Raw genomic sequence first — 23,723 nt, 5'->3', positions numbered from 1 at the left:
GGAAAATGCCATAATGCATGTCAACTTATTTTTTGATTGGCTATCCATTGGTGGATTATTGACATTTAAAACTGGACCACCCTGTATAGGTGTGATAGGGTTTCAGGTTATCAACTAAATGTTAGGTTGGGAGCTGAGATGAGATTTAATACTATACCTCTAAAAAAAAACTAATTTTGTTGTTAACTCACTTTGTATTATTTTTGTCCCTGATTTTCAAAAACTTGCATTGTCCACTATAATCATTTTAACTTAAATTAACAAAAATATCGCATTTCCGTAATGAAAAATCTGACCTTCACATGTGCCAATTTAGTAGCGAAGCACTTTAAAAGATTAATGTGTCAGAATTATGTAAATGTTACCTAAGAACCTCATATGCTTACACTAAATTGTTTGGGTGATAGGTATTGTTTCTCATAACAATAACTTTCTTCGTACTGCACGTAACAGGAAACTTACATTTCTTCGTAATTTAGAAATATCAAACGTTGCGTCTACACATGGAGATATTCCTCACAATAGTCAACACATTTACTGGAATATAATGTTAAAAGAAATTAAATAAGAAAATAAGCTGTCGGTGCTGTAAACTGGATTAAAAGTGACCCAGATAATTGTTGTATTTTATTAGAGCTAAAAATAGTTATTTTTTTGATGGGGTGGACAGTTGCATGATTATGCAAGTGTCCCAAAAAAATAATTTAGGTATTATAATTAAATCAGTCAGTTGAATAAGCAAGCTTAAAGTGGTAACGCCTTCCGACTATGCCGTGTTACAAATCAGACAGATAATTGTCCGCAAGGACGGACACCTTGGTATATAAATCCTACCTGGTCGACCACAAAGCAAAGTAAGTTATTTATAGTACTACAAACTTCTGATGGTCAATGTTAAATTCATTAATAAAACAATCTTAAACCAGGGTCACTCAATTTTGTAGCGTGCATTATGTATGCACTTTTAATTACGTAAGTCTCAGATTTTTATAGTCGACTCTGTTTCATTAAGGGACATATTCTACCTTTATTAATATACATTGCTTTAAGCTATGTAACACATAAAAGTTGAGTTACCGTTTTCCTATAAAAAAGTGCTAATTTGGTATGCCATAGTCGTCCCATTTAAAATTTTCCCATCACAAAACCTGACTGGACTGTCTTATGCTAATATTTAAGAACACTTTTACCGCATGCAAGACAATCAGGTCAACTATATATTCGCTGGGATTTTTTTAACCTATTATAACGGTATTCGGATATTCCTTCTGTCATCAACGTATACAAGGCGTTCGGAGTGAACAGAACGATTTTCATTTTAAACAGTGAGCTACTTTCGATGCCAGAGGACGCGGGTTTTTCCTTAGCAGTAACAGATTAGTCCTAATTTTGAAAAACTGATAAACAAACTAGTCGAGCCTAGAAAGGAAAATCTTGCTGCGTATAGTCGTTTCATAGATCATTATTAAGTGTCTGCCATGTTGGTTTTTTTCTAACATTCGAGTTAGATATTCAAATTAAACAGGATTTAATTGCGAAAAACACTCTTCTCAGTGGATGAGGGGTGAGGTATTACCCATAATGTAGTCAAGGACGTTAGGTATTAGACAGTAGCGCATCATCTTATATCAAGAACTTTTACTGCTCTTCCACCGAAAATTCCCCAATCACAACCGTTATTTGCCTCCGGCAGTATTATTACAGCTTAGTCAATTTACAAGAGTACAAACTGGCTGTTGTAACTTGACCTTCAAATTCTGAAACGAGTCATTTGTAGCGCCTATGGTGGAAAGAAATAAGAATCAAGAAAATAGGAAAAAGTGCAGGATTCATGATTGAATGGTTAAAGGACAGGAGCAAAAAGGCCCTGTACTTAGCAAAAAGTTGATGTTAGAGGATTATTATTGGGTTTGTTTATTCCGACTGCTAAGGGAAAACTGGCAGTAACATAACATTTTACGGCCAGATGGTTATTATCAGTCTTTTTCCTCTATCTCCCTTAAATGATACATGTCTTAAAACTACTTTTGCAGGCGATCATAAATTGGGTATTACTACTTGATACGTCTATATAAATTCTTAGTGACACAATAATCTAACGGGAGATAAGCTTCACTTCACTCTGTTTCCGTAAGTCTGTAAGCAAATAGTTGTTGCAGCGTGAGATAGGTCAGGTTACTTAAGAATACCATTTTTAGTTCGTCTCTTACAAATAAACTTCGTTCAATCAACTGTAGGTTTCTATCTATGCAATCTTATATTCCTGATGACATACACAAAAAAAAACCATTACAGCTAAGTTTTTTAAGGAAATCTTTCAAAAACCTACCCACTTTCTTATTCATTGAGTTTCAGCAGGAGCTAAGACACTTAAACGTGTTAAGTGGCGGGAACTAAGGATAAATACTCTCGTGTTTACTTTTTCCATGTCCGGAAGATTTGAGCGAAAAGTGGTTGATAACTGATAACACGAGTAGTTATTTTCAAGTTCGAGGTCAAACCACCGATAAATGTCTCAATACTGTTTACTTATAGATTAAATTTGGTGCATCTGACTGATCACACATTATAAACCTTTGTGTGGAGAATAAATTATACAAATTTAATCTATTAATCTCCGAATATACAAGTACTTATCAAATTCTTCGTAAGTATTCTCTTGCATGAATATTAATGACGCTTAACACATGAATGCGTAAAGCACCACACTGCCAAATAAAATTACTATCCGTTTGGAAACGCTGGTAACTCTCGAAGACTTTAATACTCAAACTTAAGGCGACTTCTGCATACAAATGAAAGAGTCACGCAACTCAGTTTCTTTGAAGGAAGTATACTGTAATAATTAAATCCGCTGCGGATACAACAGGTGCAAACCTCGAATTTTATGGCAACTCTAAACTTTCTTGAGGCAAAACCCTTCTTGTTTTTCGCAATCCCTTAAATTCGCTTTAGCAATGGCTGAAGAACTGGCCCAATCATTTTTTTTAATCACAAAGTCTCCAGTTAGTAGTAACTAGGTCATGGTCTTAAATTTTTACACAAGGCCAATACCAAAATATTGATATTTAGGATAGGTCAAGTATTGTAGTTATAATTTTGTTCGGTCTGATGAATTAAGCAAATCCTGCTGGCCGCACGCAATTCTTTTGTTGTTGTGCGTTATCTAACCGAATATAACGCAATGGAATTTGATGAATATAGTTTATCGGTTGTGTTGCGTTTCTACTCAGAGAAAAGTCTAAAATTAAAATTTTGAAAAATTTACTACAATTTAGTGACCTAAGTTGAGCTATAAGATTTAAAAAATTGACTTTTAAATGTCTTTTCAAACGTAAAATATTAAGTGAAGTTTCGCAAGTTTTAAGTAGACCACCAGGTTCAGCAATAATGGGCTATTTTGCTGTATGCAGTACAAATTATTTATTGTAATATGATCTGCTCGAAAATACCGCATGACATTTCATATATATTTTTCATTACGTAGCTATTACTTCTGGTAATTGTACTGATATTTCTTGAAAACGCTAGACTTTTTCCGGGAACTCATATTTATGGTTTACAAACTTCCTAAATATGAGTCATTCTAGTTTAAAATTACAAAACTTTAGGTTGTAGTCAATTAATTTAAATATAACGTAAAGCAATGACATTGGTGTAGACTGGCCGACTAAATAAACTAAATATAAAGGACGAAAAAGTCAGTTGCAAAGAACGCCATTAGAAAAAAGAGGGGCATGATAAATTATTAAAATTATCCATACATACAGCATGAAAGTAAATAAGTAAAAAAGTATGCACTTTTATTACGCAACTACCTCAAAAATATGGTGTTAAAGTTAGCAGTTTTTATATTTTAAAAGCATTTTAATTAAAAATTATTTGAATGCAGACTAATTTTACATACGTAAGCATACACTACTACGTTTCTATTATTTTTTCATATGTCAGTGGCGTACTACGTTTTTTTGTTAAATTATCTATGGTTACTGTGCCATAACATTGTTTTCCTACCGATTCCTCTCTTTTTCTCAATCTTTCCCTCGATTATCAATTACAGGAATTGGTACCTCTACACAGTAGTACAGGTATGCTGTTTTTCGACGTTTAATGGTGTCTAAAAGTTCACCGTCTTTATTGATTATTCTCAAGATCTCATCGTTGGTTCTTCTTGCAGTCCATGGAATCCTCAGTACACGCCTATAGACCCATATCTCGAATGCTTCCAGCTTGTTCATAGTCCATGCCATAAAGCAACACTGTCCAGACATAGCATTTGATAAATCTAATTCTCAAGCCAAGATCGAAATCAGTATTGGTGAGCACTTTTTTGAATTTCATGAACTCACTGCGGGCATTTTCAATCCGGCATCTGATTTCTGTGTCTGATTCCCAGTTTTCACACAGCCACGTTCCTAGATTTTTAAATTTATTTACTCGCTCTATTGGTTGATTCTCATATGTTAGGCTTGAGTTTTGAAATTCTTGTGGCTTTCGAGTATTTATTATTGAATTTAGTCTTCTTGGTGTTGATATTGAGGCCCATGTTCTTACTGCATTCCCCGACAGTCCTAAGCATTATCTGCAATTAGAACTGTGTCGTCCGCATAACGAATATTGTTCACCCATACACCATTCACCTTAACGCCGCCGAAAATTATTAGGTATGGTAAATACAATAATAACATTTTTGCTACTAATATCTACTGATGTTGGAAAAAGTTAGTCAGATACTATTATAGCTCAAATTAGCTTGAAACTAATTGCTAGTATAAGAAGATTTAACCTACTTGTCACCAGATAGGGCAAGCTAAATACGACCTTATACTAAACTTACTATATACAGGTAAATTTGATAAGCCCTGTCCAGAAATTTTGAAAATGGGATTTAGTAGAGTATAATCTAAAATATAAAATACAGTTGTGTTTCCCTTCAGGGTAAACTAAACCTTATTTAAACATTCTTATTTACAGGTTCATGGAAATTCTGGTATTTTATTCAAGAAGAATAAAAACTTCGTGTTCTTAAGCGACTAAGAAAATTGTACTAATTTGAAAATTACTGTGCACCGAATCTGTTACGTCAGAATCTCTTGCATCACTGTTATTAATTAAAAATTGATTGATTAAGTCGTTCTGTTTTATTTTCCCACTCTTAACATTGTTCAAGAAATTTCTATAGAACAACTGGCTTGTAGTGTTGATAGAGTGATACAGCTTAAGCATTGATCAACGGAAATCCCATTAATATTTTTTTGACCGGAATTAACCAGGAATATCCAACACTCAGTAGTTAATTAAACTTTCAATCATAAGTTTCCTTATTAGGGCCGACTTGAACATGGGAAATTTATCGAAGAAAAAAATCCATACACTGTTGGGATGATTTTGTCGTGTATTCATGGGGTATTGTGTATTTAAATTGGTTAGTTTTTACTAATGAACTGGCGGTAAGTATTATTAGAAAGTGCAGTGTATAACGTAAAAAATACAGAGTTGCATCAGGTACTAATACATCATGAAAATATAAATATGTAAATTAACCTACATTAAAAACAGAACATGCCCACCACGTAAACTCTTCGGGATTAGAAATATTCACACACAACCAGTTCTGTTTTATCTCGTCTAATTTATTGAAATTTCTCATTAACATGCGCTTTCCGTCCTATAAGAAAATTGAGAAGACCTAGTATTAGATAGACTTGTTTACTCTTAGACTCTAATTCCAAGGCTGGTGCACAAGGTACCACCGTTTGTTTGGTGGTACGCGATAAAAGACGCATGAACAATGATGTCAATTAAATTACCGCTGCGCCTCCAGTACTGGCAATTTAATTACCTCAAAAAATGCGTAATTTAGAGGAAAAACTTGATATGAAGTTAGAGGCAGATGTTTGATAAAAATGAACTTTTGCAAGTTAATCACTTAAAAAAAACCAGACATGTTTTTGTCGGGTATTGAAGAGCATTCGGTTAATTCAGTACCATCTTTTGACCAAGCAACTTTTGCGGCACCTTATCATTATCATATTAGTAGTCGAAGTGCAACTGATCATTTCGTAATTAGTTTATTTCTACTTCTTCCATTGATCGAATAATGTGATCAAACCTTTAATTTTTGATCAGAATAGTTAATTCCGGAAAATACTACTTATTATCTCTGTGAATAGTGATGGTGACAATACGATAACTTTAATGAAGTCTCTTCAGACCTCGTACTAAAGTCAGCTTATTTCACTTTCCGGTTAAAGGAGTTTCAATTTTAAGTGCGTTCATTTTTGGTATGACCAAGTACTACTGATGAGTATTCGAGATTCAGACTGCTTATCCGAAAAAAGTGGTTAAAATTAAAGACTTTGCATAAACATTGCAGGTTTTCCGTCAGAGCCACCTGAAATTCACACAACATACTGAAAGCCATTAAAGTTTTCAGTTACTTCTTTTTCTGCAACACGAATATGATTTAAGTAAAAGAAGTAACAAAAAAATAACGTTTGCGCAACGTTCGAAGTACGACTGTCTCGCTGAGTTGGTCAAAAATATTTAGGTCACTCAGGTTCAATCGTGTTTACGTTTGAAATTCAAATTCTATGGCCGGTTCAGGTGAAAATGTCCGAATATTCGGAGCTGTAGCAACCGTGGCAAGGTGGTACCCGGAATCAAATTTCGTGATTGCGATTCATTCTAATCGATCGAAAAACGATCGTAAACAAGGCGCATCTAACTGTTGATCGAAATTTGGAGCGGATTCGTTTGCAGCATAACAGAGGTTTTTTTGCTTCTCAGAATTCCACCTAAAAAATGGGGTTCATCAAACTTCTTTATAGTTCTCTAATCCGGGTCAAGTTAATTCTAGAACTCTTATTCGTGAATTTGCATATTTACTAACTCGCTTTCGAACGCCACTTCTATGTCTCGTCTCTTATGCCTCCAGTTAAAAACTTTTTTTCATCAATGTACAGGGTGAAGTTAAAAATTCGAATTTACAGGAAAACCAAAAAGCTGTAATGTTTTATCTTTAATAAATTTCGAAGAAAAAATAATTAGCATAATTACGCAGTAAAATAAATTTGATTGCTGTTTACTAAAAACTCTGATTCATTTTGGAATATTATCTTACGTAAAACATTTTGCAAAATTATTGGAAATATATTGCAGGTTTTAGAGACTAGCAACTTGAATCCAGACTGGACCAAATTAAAGACAAAAGAATCGAGTTTCTTTGTAAATATATCAAAATAAAAATGCGGTTTAAGCATCAGTACAACAAGCTAAGTAACTAAACAGTCATTAATCATTCGGTAATAAAGTTAAAAGCATGTCCGCACTGGTGGCAATGAATTTCTGCTTATCAGCTATTTAATTACCTTCAACGATTAAAGAAATGCTACATAAAATTGTTCTGATGCACAAGTATGGCGTGAAATTTGAGATATGTTTTTTCAGAAAGTCATGTTCCCGCTAGCAAATTAACGCAGGAATAGGAAATCTGATCAATGAAGATTTACCCTTGATATTAATATCAACGTTTGACGGTCAACTTAATTTTAATAGCCGGTGCAAAAACAGTGTAGTTCATATAGGAATCACCGTGTATAACAGGTCATTAAAATAGTTTTGTGGTGAAGACTGAAGAACACGGAGACGAGCTGCAAAATAGAAAGAGAAAACAGGTGTCGCGGTTACATCATTACTTACAAAGAGGAAAGAGAGAAATGGATGTAAATATTCTGATGGCCAGCCAGTGAACCTCATACGTATAACGGATTTGTTAGATGACTGTATATTTTGGTTTTATTATTTTAGGTCAACAAAAGCCCATAGGGGGTTTGCAAGTTTTTATTTACATTATAACATCTGGAGCAAAAAAAAGTATATATACAGGGTGTTCCATAATTATATGACAATTTCCCGGGAGCATACAGGAGAGGTCAAAATAATACGATTTGTTCTTATAAACATTTTTCCTAAAGTCACTCCTAAGGGAGATATCGAGCCCCAAAGAACGTAACTTCTGAACCACTTTGTATATTGTAATGATTTTTGGGTTTAATGTTTTATCGAAAGAGACCCTCTATATATATACACAGGGTGTCCCACGACGAAAGACATCGATTGATATTGGAAAAAGTATAAATAGGAGAGTTTTGAAAATTTGGCAGAATACTGATGTGGGCATGCCCAATCTAACTAAAATATTTTCAAGATGGTTGCACTTCCGTTTATACCGGAAGTCGATCACAACTTTCTTATTTTAAATAGAACACCCTATGTATTATTACATATTTGGATTCCTCACAAAATTCTGACCAACTTTTGTGTAAAATGCCGTATGTCTATCTCTAGCCGTTTTCGAAATATTTGATGTTTTTCCAAAAAAGTGACAGTTGCAACGCTCAACATATTTTTGTACTCTGTCAAAACCGTATTTCATTTTGCAATGAAACTTTGGGTTATTGTAAATAAAGGATCGTTTTATTAAACTGAGGGTGCGTAATGACTCATTTGTATACAGGGTCGTCAAAAAAAAATCATAAACTTGCCACTAAAAAAAATGAAAAATTTCAAGTTTTTTAGAATCCACCACCCAGAATTGTACTCTTCTATTATTTCGATAAAATAAACGGTTTTCGAGATAAATAGAGTTTTCATTGAACTGCTTAAACCACAATGTTTATAAAAATATTCGTTAAACTAGATTTTTTATGTAAATTAGTATTCAAAGTTTATGTGTAGAGTAACGAAAGATATGGAAGAATACTCGTTAATTGAATAAGCATTTAATTATTTATTAATTTAATGTAATTTTTTAATTATATTTTTATGAATTATTTCATTAATTTTGCTTTCCATGTGTATTTTAAACAAAAAAAGGATTCAAGAAATATTTTTAATAACATTGTGTTTTAAGCAGTTTAAAGAGTAGGATTTTTCAATAAAAATGTCAAGAGTATCCATTAATGGCGTTTGCAGCTGAAAATAATGACAGCTGTCAAAGTTTAAGCAAATTGTGTTTTAGGTACCAGTTAGTTCCTGACTTTCTGCTAAGACGAGATACCTGGTTTTGATGTCAAATAGAAGGTCTCTCAGTTGTTAGAGTTGTTTTTCCATTTAGTTTGAATTTGTAGCAACCTTTCTGAAATTTTTGTCATTTGTGTGCGTTCATAAAGGAGTTTGTTGGATGGATTATGTAAATGGTTATTGAGATATCTAATTTTTGTAATTAGTCTTAGTGCAATTTGTTCAGTGGTCTGTATGGATTGTTTGGTTTTCCCAGTAGTTAACATTTCCATAATCTAGCAGAGGTCTACAGATGGATTTAAAAATTGTCATGGCTGTTTTAGTACTTATTCCTTTGTCTTTGTACGTTAGTGATCTAAAGTGTTTTGTCCTGATAATTTAATTTCTAATGTTTCGTAAATTTCACTCCCAGATATTTCATGTCGTTTTTGGGTTCAGTAAAGCTGTAATAGTGGGTGAGTTTATATTAATTTTATGATTACACAAAATAAGTTGATTTTTAGTGGCTTTCTGCAGCTTTTGAGGTAGTTTTAAAGTGCAGTATCGTCCGCGTATTGTAATATGTAAGATGTTTTGTAAAAAAAAGTATTATCCGTGAAAAAATACTTAATTAAAGAAGAAATTCTTGAGAACAGATTTGAGACTGTAATTTTGTTTTTAATAAATTAGGAGCGTCTATTTCGCATTGCTGAGGGTTTGATGAAGACTTTAAGGACTTCGTTAATCAAAGTTTTAATTACCAAAGGCTGTTTACGTTCGTGGAGCATAAGGTAGACATAATATAGTTAATGGGTTACTTGGTATTATAAAATAGTTCAAATAACGGTTCTCTATACGTCAGACAACGTTTTGAATCGTGATCATCATTAATTAATCGAAAGATTCGAGAATTTTCTTCTATTATGACTCCATAAGATTGAAACTTTCACACTTAAAAATTTTCTTCCGCCTTTCAGATTTCAGCATTAAACCACTTAACAGAAAAAATTTAGACCAAACTGCTACCATTAATAAAACAGCAGAACTAATGTCGAAATACGCGTTGTCTTCCAGTAAACAAAAATATTTGGAACATAAACACGTTTAGCCTATACACATGCCCAGAATTAAATTCTGCTTTTTGGCAATATTGTTTTTAGGAAAGCGGATCGGCGTTGACGTCAAACTGGCTTTGCGGTTTACTAATTCTAGTCTAAGAACTTTGCTTCTTGGGATCGTGAAAGTTCGACCTAATTATATTAATTACGTAAGTTATGACAAACCCCGATAGTTTGAATTATGTGTTAAAGTGTCATCAAGTTAGTTATTATGTATTGAATTCAAATCGTACACCAACATGAATTCATTTCGCTGAAGAACTTGAACTTTAAATGTGACCGAGACATTGACTGAAAACGTCTGGTATAATATTTACATCGCTGGAATAATAACATTATTATTTGTTTTACTGTTAAACATCTTCCTTCCGGTTTTTACCTTTATATTTATGTCTGTACAGCATTTAGTATTTCAAGTTTCATGGTCGTATACATTAAGTAAATCAACAACGCCAATAAATGCAAGGTTACAACACTCTTCATTACCACAACACCATTTAAAAAAAGTCCAGTTTCGATTCGACTCCTAATTGAAAAACGCCATTTTCCATTACTTTCGTCCACCAAAAGAGAAAGTTTCCCGAAATTCGTTCTAAAAATAGCCTGGAGAAAGTTTTAGGGAAACTCTAACGCCTGGATATTCAGAATACGAGTTTATCTTATTTAACGTTTATCAAAGGGGGACTCCAGACTACATGGTGCCGTTTCGCGTGTGATATTCTTTCAGGACCATTGGTAATGCATTAAAGTTTTTTTTAGGACGATTTAAATTCCTGTCTGTTAATAATTCAAGTTAGTTACAAAAATGATTTAAGTTAAAATGTAATTTCAAGACTAGAAATTCTGCATATTTCATAAATAAATTCCTCTAACAGTTTTACTTTGCATCAGCTTGTACATAAACTTTCTTCCATTCTAAGAACAACTGATTCATACACTTGATGTCAGCTTTATAAGGAAGCAAAAATATTTCTATTTAAATTGCATAAGTCTAGTCATAAAACTTAATTTTTTTAAACGTAAGTTGTTCAAAATATTATCGTAACAGTGATAACGAAACGTGATCCTGGCGAACTCTTGGGAGTTTATTTAACCTTGAACATCCACCTGAACCTGTGGAGGGAATAGCGTGTTGTAAAATCTATTTCAAAGCAAAAGCGATCGTTTTAGTGGAATTTTAGATCAGATCAAGTTTACAAGAGTCGCGGAAATTATGGCGTAAGTGTGTTACCGTGTCTGTGCGATCAATTTCATTTCATTATCCGTTTTTAAAGGTATTGATGTCAAATCCACGAAGCACCGTCATTGATTAGAAAGTTATGAGATAATTCGCTTTTGATACTATTACATTAGATTCCATAATATTGGTGTTATACACTGCTTTAACCAATTAATTAACTTAACATATTTGATTTGTTAGTTTAAACATTGTATTTTTTAAGCGTAGTGATTTTTGAATGTTCCTTGATTTGAGGGTAATTAATATAGATTTTTATAGGGTTTGATGGACATTTAGAAGATGGCAAAAAAATTAAAGCAGTGTAAAAAATAAAAATTAGTGAGACAACTTTCATTAACGTCGTAAATCAATATATTTAGTTGAAAAATTGCATAATGTTGGCAAAGTGTAACGCGCGGACCTCAAAGATTACAAGAGTGTTCCATTAATAACGTTTCAGGTTACATACAAACCTAGTTTAAAAATGATTGCAAACCTACTTAAGTCGATGTCGATAGAAAATATGCACTTCAAGATTGCAATGCTTTGCTTAACCCATGATCTACATTTTTATTCATGAATTTAATACCAAAAGTTTACCTATTTCGCAACGATTCACATATCCACTGACACTGCAAATACTATTACCAAATTTGTTTCCACAATAATAAATTTCAGGGCACCTCAGTACTTAACTTGATGTAAAATTTCCTTCTTCCCGTATTAAAAGCAAAACAGTTACCCTAATTTCCTGTTTAAGGTTACTAGGTATATGAGTGCCCCTATGTAATTACGCCTCTTTATCGTCTGCGAGCTAAAACACTTTTAGTTGTACATGTAGATACACCTTTTATTCATTTATAATCTATTTTTAAACTTCAAGCAGCCGGGTTCTCATTGTTTTCGTTTCAATTATAGGGGAGGTTTACCGACGATGTATTTACTCAACTTGAGTACGGCTTGAACTAGATAGTTTAACTTTTTAATTAAATTGATAATTTGATTGTCCGAGCAAATTTTCTCATGTAAAAGAATAAATAATTAACTCACAAAATCAATTTGCTTTAAACGTCTGAATTAATTTTCGTCCATTCTGTATAAAGGCAAAAATTCTAATTGATGAAATTCCGAAATATTGACAAAGCTTTGTGCAGCCGCCTCTCAAAATACGTAACTTCAATACTACGATATTGGCAATTAAATTCCAATTTTGTGTTACTGACTACTGACTAAAAGAATGTTCTAATCTGACAAAAAATAAAAATCCTTTCCAATTATTTCCTTAAATTCATTTTCCAGTACCAATTTGTAACAATGGTTCGTTGAACATTGACTCCATAATAGGAATAATCCTTGATTCATCCTTCCACTTTTAATGTTTTCAAAACTTTTTAAGATGTTAATTAAAGCAAAGTCGTTATCAAGTATTGTAGGCGTCCTACTTCTTTAGTTTTTAATTATCAAGTCCATAGGGCAGTAGCAACAAGAAAAACATAAAACAGGAACGCGATGATCGTAAAGTCGAAAGAATAAATTGCATCAGTGTAGTTTTAATTCTTCTTTTAATGTTTTTCTAGAACAGAAGACATTAAGACATTAAGACAAAGTATGTTGCCTTGTAATTTGGTCATTTCGAACAAGTTTGTTGTTTGTAGTCTTCTATTTTTCTGGTTTCATTGTGTACAGAGAATTGCTGGATTGTCAACTTTCAGGTCAATACAGTGTGTCCCAAATTCGATGCTCACCATTGGAATCTCAGTTATTATCGAAGGTACAAAAAATGTTTAAATTAGAAGAAAGTTTTAAAGAATTACATGGCTAATTCAAATCTCTTTTGAAAAATAACCCAGCATTTCTTGTTTTCGAGATATTTGAACAACACTCAAAAATTATGTTTTTTTCTTTTGCCATTATTGTGCAAATTGGTTAGTGGAATGCAAAATAAATATTTTTATACCATGCGATGCATCAATAAAATGGTGATTTTTTGGCCTATTAGATGATAATAAAATTAGATATGGTTTCCATAAGTAAAACAAAAGTTAGTGTCCTAACCTCAAAAATAAATAACGATAGAACATTTTTGGGACAACCAAATTATTCTTCAGAACAAAGTGTCCTAACAATGTCGAAGTTTTTTTGAAATATTTTGAAAACAAAAAATAATAGAATATTTTTCAAAAAAGATTTGAATTAGCAATAATTCTTTAATACTTTTCTAATTTAAACATTTTTGTTATTTCAATAATAACTGAGATCCCAATGGTGAGCATCGAATTTGGGACAGGCTGTATACAGGGTGTCCCACGACGAAAGACATCGATTGATATTGGAAAAAGTATAAATAGGAGAGTTTTGAAAATTTGGCAGGATACTGATGTTCTAATGATGTCTTCTACGGAAACTTGTCTTATTGACGAAGTTGGATTTGCAACAAAATAGCTCAAAATTGCAATTTTTATATTTGTATTATTAAGGATTGGTTTTGTTTTAACAGCTTTTCTCTTCACAGATCCCGTATTCTTAAAATTTTCAATTATTTGCTTGACAGCTTTTGGTGATGGCTTTGGTTTTTCTGGATAACGAACGGCAAGAAATCTGGAGTTTTATGAATAAAAAATGTTTATTTTCAAATAAAACGAAATGGGTTGGATTTAGGTATAGGCATGTAAATTGAAACGTATAGTAATTTTTTATGCTCAAAATAATTCCGTCATAAAAAATGTGGGTTTCTATTTAAAAAACTTGAAATTTTTCATTTTTTTTAGTGGCAAGTTAATGATTTTTTTTTGACGACCCTGTATACAAATGAGTCATAACGCACCCTGAGTTTAATAAAACTATCCTTTATTTACAATAACCCAAAGTTTCATTGCAAAATGAAATACGGTTTTGACAGAGTACAAAAATATGTTGAGCGTTGCAACTGTCACTTTTTTGGAAAAACCTCAAATATTTCGAAAACGACTAGAAATAGGCATAGGGCATTATACACAAAAGTTGGTCAGAATTTTGTGAGGAACCCAAATATGTAATAATATATAGGGTGTTCTATTTAAAATAAGAAAGTTGTGATCGACTTCCGGTATAAACGGAAATGCAACCATCTTGAAAATATTTTAGTTAAATTGGGCATGCCCACATCAGTATCCTGCCAAATTTTCAAAACTCTCCTATTTATACTTTTTCCAATATCAATCGATGTCTTTCGTAGTGGGACACCCTGTATTGCAAATTTTAGTTAACACAAACTGAAAAATAATATATTTTTACATTGTTAACTAATTCTTGTTTCTTTTTAACAAACTATCTAAATTCTAATAAATCTTCTGAATGTTGTCATTTTTGATAAGTAATTTTTATTATCTACGCTGGAATATACCAGAAACCCATATAAGTATCCATTATTGATGTACTAAGATGCTTTGTAAAACTAACGTCTAACGTTTTTAAGTAATGGAAACGGATATTAGATAAAAGCAGAATCAAATATCTAATATGCATGATATCCGTTCTTTCTCTTCCAGAACTATTTGAATAATTTACTGCATTTCCTGTTTTAGTTGGAACATTTATCCAACTATTGCATATCGTTCATACAGCAATATTGTTGTTAATGTTAATTATTTATTTGTCAGAATGTGTTATTCATACAAGCAAGTAATTTTGCCACTAACAAAAATTGTTGTTTTCGGAATTAAATATGATGAGTTCTTATGCACTTGTGCAGTTGGTATTTGTCAGAATAAGATCAAAGAAGAGCGTCAACGAGACATCCTTGACTTGTATTCTTTTTGCATCAGAGCATGAAGGGTAGACCAGTGGATCCCTTATGTTTGCATGATCATTGGTGTGCGGAAATTCTTTACAACTCTGGGATATGTTATTTTAAATAATCTTATTAAAGGTTAATGGTGATTTAGGTTAAATTTAAGGTTGACCTATTTATTTTAATGCAGTTGCACTTTTTTCGGCTGGAGTAAATTTAAATTGTGATCTAAATCACAACAAACAAATTCGATTAAATGAATAGGAAAGTTCTTAATAAAGCGTGACAAAAGTGTGTAAAAAAAACCGCCAAAAAGGTATGCAAATTGTCTATAAACGAGCAATCAATCGAAAAGTAGATCAGTGGTCAAGTCAAAACCAAATGCTTTCATCTAATTCAAAAAGAACTGTACAAACAGGTAATAATTTATTAGCTTTCTCGTTCTCGCCAGTAATAATATCGAACGCTTATACAACATCGTAATAATTTGAGACATAATCTAACCTAGAACGGTGTTATGCGCACAAAATGAAATAGAGAGGTCAATGGAATACTCGCAATTTAAGATCTAACGGTTTTTGGGACGTTTTCAATCCCCCGAGCTGAATAACATTCTTCTTCATTTCGCTGTGAATGTCTTTAAGGTCAAGGTCAAAATACTTTTATTTTTAACTTTTCCTGCAGTGTACGGTAAGAGATGTTAGGTTACCCACTCGGCACAGAACACAGTTAAAGAAAGGCTACAATGTCGTATGCTAATGCGATTTTTTGTTGATCCTGTTATGATGAGCTCGTTTTTGACCTTGAACGTCATCATCGTCAGAGCGAGGCCGTTTGACAGAAACACTACGCATAGAAATTAGTGGAAAATATACTTCGCGGGAAAACTTTGAAAATCAACATTATTTCAGATGTAAATGAAACTCGTTTTCATTTATAACTTATTTGCATCACCAACTTTTGTTCAAGTTGATGTTTTAATCAAAAAGGTTTTCCCTGTCGTCTCTAATTTTTAAAGGAGAGAGTGTTTCATCGTAAGTCTTTCAATAACAAATTCTATTTAAAGCTGCGTAAAAGGGCTAAAGCCAGAAGGGTGTCTTAATTTTGAATTCCCGAACTTCAGTCTCACATTCCTAATTAAGCCTTCTTACCCCATAATTAAAGAGAGTATTTGATTGGAAGCTGAAAAATGCGGTTTTTATCTGAAACTGAGATCATCTTCGACAAATTGGTAGGAATGCACCCGATTGCGTCAGTTATGTAAAAGAGATCAACAAAATTTCATACTGATCCTTTCACTTGACCGCGACCTGTAACGGCCATATCCGGCTTCTGTAGAGATCAGGTTCACTTCAGGTGACAGTAAAATGATTCCTAGTTTATTCACACTCTGAAAAAAGAATTTTCGGTAATTGGTTCTATTTTATCACGTTCGGTAAAGCTTATTTACATTTTCTTATGCGTACTGGCGTGCTATCTAATCGCTTCATCCTAATACAAGAGAAGAATATTTTATTAAGGGATTCAGAAGGCGAATTTTACCAGGTTATCCACGAGAGTTCTTAAAGCGGTATGTACTCATTTTTCGGTAATTTGCATAATTCTTTTAAGAAATAAATGTTAATATAAATGTTAGGCACTGTAGGCAACGTCCTTGAATTATCGCAGATATTTACTTAATTAAAATTTTCTTCGTGGCGTGCAAGTCTAAATTGGATTATACAATGCCAAATTATGAATGCCGTAAATGCCAGAGTATGTCATCAAGAGAACGAGTGACATAATTATTAGAAAAACAGCCGTTTTACCAAAAAAGTCGACAAGGGCGTATTGGCAAACTGCATCGAACTAGGTCTGCGTTTTTGCTAACGAAATTAAATAACGAATTTCTTTTACTCCCATTCCCCGCTTCAGACTAAAATTGCAATTATTAATAGAAAGTGCATTTGACTAATCTTGCTTTTATTATTTTCAATTTTGTAGTTTGTTTTAATTCTGATCTAGTTATTACTAGCTTGTTCTCATTTTAAATCGCCTTAAACAGATACAATGTTAGAGAAAGTGCCTACGTTACTTTAAGAACGTACACGCTTGATATACGGTTTGATAATACCATTAAACGATTATACCACTTTATGTGTATTTTTTTTAATTATATGTCAAATTCCCTGTCAATCCAACGTTCTAATCCAATAAGGCTTCCTCAACAAATATCCAACGGATAACATTTTTCTTAATTAAGTATGCGACTCAGCTGTAGGATATTGAAGTGCCTTCTTAGCATAGATATTCGTATTCTTATCAAGTGGAATAATTATTGGTGAGAAAACTTCCTCCAATAAATCTGTTCTTATAAAACTTTATTTGGACTGTAAATTCTAATAATTTGGGCTAGACAAATTAGTTATTATTTGAAACCTGGTTTCAACACAAATTTAATTAATATTCCTGCCTGTCATTTCCAGAATGTTATATTACTAGCCAAAGTCTGACAAGCATAAATGTTAATAATGTTTCAAGTTAATAAACGACATAACAGGAAACTGCTTTAGTTCAACTGTTAATGTATTTTTCAATTTTAGATGAGTAATATAAAATTAATATAGTTTAACCAACGTATAGGACTTCCAGGCTTCTGAACAGCTAGTATTAATTTATATTTAATTTACATTTTTATATAAAAATATGGTAATACAAAAATCTTATACCCAGAAAAAAAATTGTAATTCTACTCTATTAATACAATAATCTATTTTTTTTTTCATTTCTGTAATATGCACTTTAATACCCTCTGTATTTCTTTATAAGAAAAATATATGAAATACATGTTCTTATTCTTATTTTTTCTTTTTCATCATTATTTGTAGTGACACATTGGTAAATAACATAACATAAAACTAATTTAAATTATTTTGTATACATTTTCTGCCTAAACATTGTGCAGTTTCTAGTGGCCAAATTAATTCCTCTCCCAAAAATAGTATAATAACAATACCTAAACTTATAAACAATACTGAGCAAATGAAAACAATAATTCACAATATATTAGTGTACTTCAGTAAAACAGACACTAAATCTTTTTCTTCAACGTCTGTTTCTATATCTTCCCCGTGTTTAACTGAATTAAAAATTCACCAAACTATCAAGAAATACAATCGCTAAATCTTACCTGTTGCTTCAAAAGTTTGGGTTTCCAGTAACGTATTTTTCGCTATGATTGAGTCTTGTTCGATGTCCATAAACATACTGCTGAAAGAACTAAATCCACTGTCATAACCTTTGTTTGAACTAGATTCTTGACTTTCAATACTTTGATCTAAAAAAATAATGATGGTTGAGTCATTATCTATTAAAAGTAATTTAGCAATTACCGAAAACACTTTGGGTCCGATTTGGAGGTTCATTGGAGGTAATCGAGGTTTGTACAGAGCTATTTTGAGGTTCTTGTGGTTAACGTACACCATTAATTCCCTGTATAAGTGTAGAAAAAAAGCACTTTAAAATTTTTCACTTTTCAAAAAAATTGAAAGAATGGGGGGGTATTAGAGAGGTTTTTTAGGTACTTTTTGAAATTCAATATCTCGGTAACGGGAGGAGCATATTGTAGTATTTTTTATGCTTTTTCGAATGGCGTTGGAACGAATTTTCTGCGAATTTAAATAAAAGAGCTACGATTTTTCAAAAAGTCTGAAAATTCAATTTTTGTCAAAAGTGCAATTTTGGCAAATTTTTATTTTGCTCCATAAGGGTTCTAATGCACAGCAAAGGATATATTTATACCAAAGGACCTCAAATTAAGGGAAATAACCACTTTGAACCTTTCAGAAATTCGAAAAATGCCATTTTTTGTAAAAATTTTCAATTTTTTTTTTTTGTTCCATAAGGGTTCCAATGCACAGCAAAGGGCATATTTATACAAAAGAACATTAAATTAGGTGAAATAAGCACAAAAAAAGCACTTTAAAATTTTTCACTTTTCAAAAAAATTGAAAGAATGGGGGGGTATTAGAGAGGTTTTTTAGGTACTTTTTGAAATTCAATATCTCGGTAACGGGAGGAGCTACAGAGGCCATTTTTAACCCATTTTGTAGTATTTTTTATGCTTTTTCGAATGGCGTTGGAACGAATTTTCTGCGAATTTAAATAAAAGAGCTACGATTTTTCAAAAAGTCTGAAAATTCAATTTTTGTCAAAAGTGCAATTTTGGCAAATTTTTATTTTGCTCTATAAGGGTTCCAATGCACAGCAAAGGGCATATTTATTAATACCCCCCCATTCTTTCAATTTTTTTGAAAAGTGAAAAATTTTAAAGTGCTTTTTTTGTGCTTATTTCACCTAATTTAATGTTCTTTTGTATAAATATGCCCTTTGCTGTGCATTGGAACCCTTATGGAACAAAAAAAAAAATTGAAAATTTTTACAAAAAATGGCATTTTTCGAATTTCTGAAAGGTTCAAAGTGGTTATTTCCCTTAATTTGAGGTCCTTTGGTATAAATATATCCTTTGCTGTGCATTAGAACCCTTATGGAGCAAAATAAAAATTTGCCAAAATTGCACTTTTGACAAAAATTGAATTTTCAGACTTTTTGAAAAATCGTAGCTCTTTTATTTAAATTCGCAGAAAATTCGTTCCAACGCCATTCGAAAAAGCATAAAAAATACTACAAAATGTACTACAAACATACAAACAACTACAAACATACAAACAACTAACCTGAACTTCCCTGAATTATGGATTTTTCTGCTTTTCTTCGCCCATCTGTTAAAACCACACAATGACTATAACAATTTATAAAAATATATTACTGTAGGCTGTTCCAAAATACATTATTGACCATCAGCCTGGAGAATTAAATTTTGTATGTACCAATTTAGGCTTCACCAAACAATTCAATCAATTAGTCTTTTATACGTGATTGGATCGAATGTATTAGTACATTTAGTTATGATAATATTTAATTACTGTTAAAACCAGTATGTAGATTTCCTGTCGGAAAATTAATTTCCTCTTCCAATAGAGGTGCACTGGCGAGGCATTGATGACACATTCATAATGTCAAAATATTCTAAACATATGTGGCATTAAAAGTACATAAATTAAAAATCTCAACAGGAAGAAAATCAATACTAACCTGAAACCGTAGGGAAAGCCTTATGATTGAGTTTTTTCTTATTGGTTGCTAGGATTAAGTCTACAATATCTTGGCGACCTTGTTTTTTGGAGATTACTAAGGCTAGCAGGATTTTATGCTGAAAGAAAATTTGAGGCAATTAGAAGACGAGTTCTTAAAAACTAAAACATTTTCTTTATTAAATCGAACTTTTAAACTGGAAGTAAGCCTGAATGTAAGGGCTGTTTTATCGAGTGACAAAAACATGAAATAATGTGTATTGGCTTTTGTCTTTTTTGGGACGGAAAAAATCTCTTTGAGGGAAATTAATACGCTTTCAACAGGAAAACGTTTGAAGTGCTTGGCTGAATAAAAAATATAAAAATTGTACCTTCAATTTTGCAGGTATCCCCAAGCTTTTAGCAACTTTTTGCAGATGTTTGTAGGTTAACTTGGCTAATGGATTACTAGATTTGGTTTTGTTGATTTTACAATAAGTTCGTGTAGTATACCCAACAAATTTCTGGTTTTCCATTGCCTGACTTACTTACACTACGAGCACCAAACCTTTTATAAAATACAAGCGAAAATTATGAGTCAACTAGGGTTTTAGTAACCGAGGCAAAAAAATTCACTTGTTGCTCTGCATTTAAAAAGCAAACTGAGTTTTATTTCCTCAAGTACTCGAGGCTCTGAATTCTCATAGAAAGCAAACTGATTTCCTGAAAGACACTTAAAATTGCCCTTCTGAAAGATTGTCAATTTCGAATTAATCAACTGAGTCAGAAGCTTTATTAATTATACGTGTAGGAGATGTTGATATTTTTATAGGGCGAGTATTTTTAATAATTTATTAGCAACCAGGTTAAAAAACACGAAGGTACTGAGGCTTTAAACTTTTATTAGTCACGTCCAAAAGTTTTGAAAGAACACATTTCGAGTTTAAGGGTAATTTAAGTTTAAACATCTCTTGGGAAATATACAGAATATTTGTGTTTGAATTAGTTCACTGTTTATACAGAAACACATTAGGTTAAGATTAATTTCTTCATCTTAAAAATATGCTTTGCTATATTCCATAAAGAGCAAAACAACATTGACGTCTCAAGGCCCCAAGTGTTGTTTCCCCATCCTTTGTGCGTCTGTTCCAGGCTAATTCGGGCGAAGCCCCTTTCTGGTTATTATCGCATCCCCAAGAATTTTTGGGTCACACATTTCGGACAAATCCTCAGCTACAGAATGAGAAAGAGATCAATGGATATGTTTATCATTTTATTAAGCTGATAGATGTTGAAGTTACGGTTTTGGCAACGTTCATGTTTATTTTGCTGCTTTTCCGCTGGTATACCGGGAATAAAGGATGCGATAAATCGATACACTTCATTTGAATATTGAAATTTTAACGTTTAACCCACACATTTGTAGCTGGTTAAATATATTGTCACGCTTTTAAAAAGCACCTACTCAATAATTGTAATAAGGTTTATTGATATGTAAATTGAAACATAATTAAAAAAAACAACTAATTATAGAATCATAAACAGTAATTTGGCTCTCGTTTAAACATCGCACTTCTATTTGCTCTAGTATTCTATTGAATTTTAAGTTAATTAATAAAACAGAAAATCTCTAAAAACAAAGGCACGTCTGTTGATTTAATTAAGCTCTCTCAAAATTTCTAATATTCAAATATGGGAAGTGACCGTTATCATCAAATCCTTATTTAAGCAGAATAGGTAAAATATTTTCATGAGGCGATTACGAGGATACTCCCCTGGGAAAATAGCAAGCCCAAAAGTAAATTCCTTTTGGAATACGTATTTGATTTAGTCCCTTCTACTGGTTCAAGGTATTTATCTTCTAACCATGTCAAACCCTTATTTGTCTGGCTTAAGAATGCTAAAAAATAATTTTGAATCTATTAATTAAAGGTTTTTGTTTATTTTTGAGGCAATTTACCGGTCGTCTAGTAGTAATTCATCACTGGAAATGGTTTACTTTTCACCAAAAAGAAATCGCCTACTCGCAGATAGAATATTTCTCTCCATCAATCATTTACTAGAAAAAAATTGATCTTTTCCAGGTTTCCTACTTTCTGACTAGCAAATTTTTAAATTTAAGGTTCAGCTATTTTTTTCTCCAGTATGATTGGTCATCCTACGTAGAAAAACGACTGCCAACCAACAAAAGACCATTCCCTATCAAAGAAAAACAAAAATCAACCTTCGATCTGCCGATTGGTACGTCGTCAAAACAACTTGGTTGCGCTGCGTTTCGCTCAAGTTCGAAAAGCCAGCCAGGGTAAATTTCAGTCTTTCAGTTGCCTGAAACCCGCGAAACAGACGGGATTTCCCATCCAGTTTCCTGGAGAGGCTCCGATCGCCGATCTGAGCGACTGAAACTACAAGAGCACAACATCAGCATCCATGAAAAATGGGTTCGTATATCTTTTTAATTTTATTGTATCATATAATTAAGATTTTATTGACTCTTTTAATGTCAATAATTTTGTGTCATTAAACTTAAGGGTTGAACTTATTAAGACAAATGAATTTTTGTGTGACATTTTTGTGAGTTTAAACTCTTTCACCTTCACCAATTTATTTAGTAGCTTCTAATCAAAGGTTCAACAGAAGTAAATAAACCAAAAAAAAGAACATCGTTGACCTTAACAACAACACTGCTTTCATTTCACGGTTAAACATTTATTATAATACTGACGTAAATGCTATTTTATTTCACTTTCACTTAAAACATTTCTACTTTATTATATAATCACTCAATCAGCGATCCCTCAAGCTAAGTTAATCATCAACTTCAAAATTTATTTATACGCGAACCTCCTTTAAACTTCAGGAAGTTTTCCACAATGCTTTTAACTCCTTACATGGCTCCGCGGCAAAGTCGTAATTTTAAAATTCAAAACTCCGAGTCTTTTCTTCCTGCATTTAATAAACTTGAGAAAGCTGGTTTCTTAATTTTCTTGACCTTTTCCAGTTTGAATTATATTTGTACGACGCAAACTTGAGGCGGGTATTTCAATTTTAAAATATCTTTAAGCCCTACCTTTCTATAAGCCTGTATTATATTTTGCGTTTCACAGTTTTTTATTTTATAATACGTGAAATTTGATTGTTAAGGGAGGGCAAAATAATCTTTGCTTTTGTTGAATACAAGAGTTCAAAATCGGGGGTGATAAGAAATATGTGCCCTTTGTTCCTTAGTAATGAGAAATTATATCTGCTTTTAACATCTTTCCTTTGGGGGACAAAAACACTTTCTGCAAATAATCGTCTGGCAACAAGTTTGAAAAATGAGCTGAAGAGCTTTTATCAGGCTGGAACGTACGTTTTTACGTTTTATGACAAATTTATATAATTTCCAGCCACAGAGGTCTCCGAGTTACAAGAAATATTTCAACTCTTTTTGCACCCAGATATTTCTGAAACATTTTATGAATTTAATTGGTTGTGTTTTTTAAGGTAATCATTACTTAGATCAA

At 32.3% G+C, this 23,723-nt stretch overlaps 1 protein-coding gene across 2 annotated transcripts in view; it reads left to right on the top strand.

The window, feature by feature from the left end:
* Positions 1 to 732: 732 nt before the first annotated feature.
* The window catches only part of LOC145739129 (A-type potassium channel modulatory protein KCNIP1-like), a 44,287-nt gene continuing 21,296 nt past the window's right edge, over positions 733 to 23,723 (top strand). The window contains exons 1-2 of one of the 2 annotated variants that reach the window (XM_081994509.1): positions 733 to 854; positions 22,343 to 22,658. In XM_081994509.1, coding sequence (XP_081850635.1) covers positions 22,655 to 22,658 — 4 coding nt within the window. In that variant the 5' untranslated portion in view covers positions 733 to 854; positions 22,343 to 22,654. The remainder of the gene's footprint in view (positions 855 to 22,342; positions 22,659 to 23,723) is intronic. The other variant, XM_081994510.1, reaches the window with a different exon arrangement.

The sequence above is a fragment of the Ips typographus genome, linkage group LG16 (assembly GCF_016097725.1).
Source record: "Ips typographus isolate SLU linkage group LG16, UJ_Ityp_2.0, whole genome shotgun sequence".
In the NCBI taxonomy this organism is placed as follows: domain Eukaryota; kingdom Metazoa; phylum Arthropoda; class Insecta; order Coleoptera; family Curculionidae; genus Ips; species Ips typographus.
The sequence above is the reverse complement of the archived record's forward strand: the minus strand, read 5'-3'. Positions and strand labels throughout refer to the sequence as shown.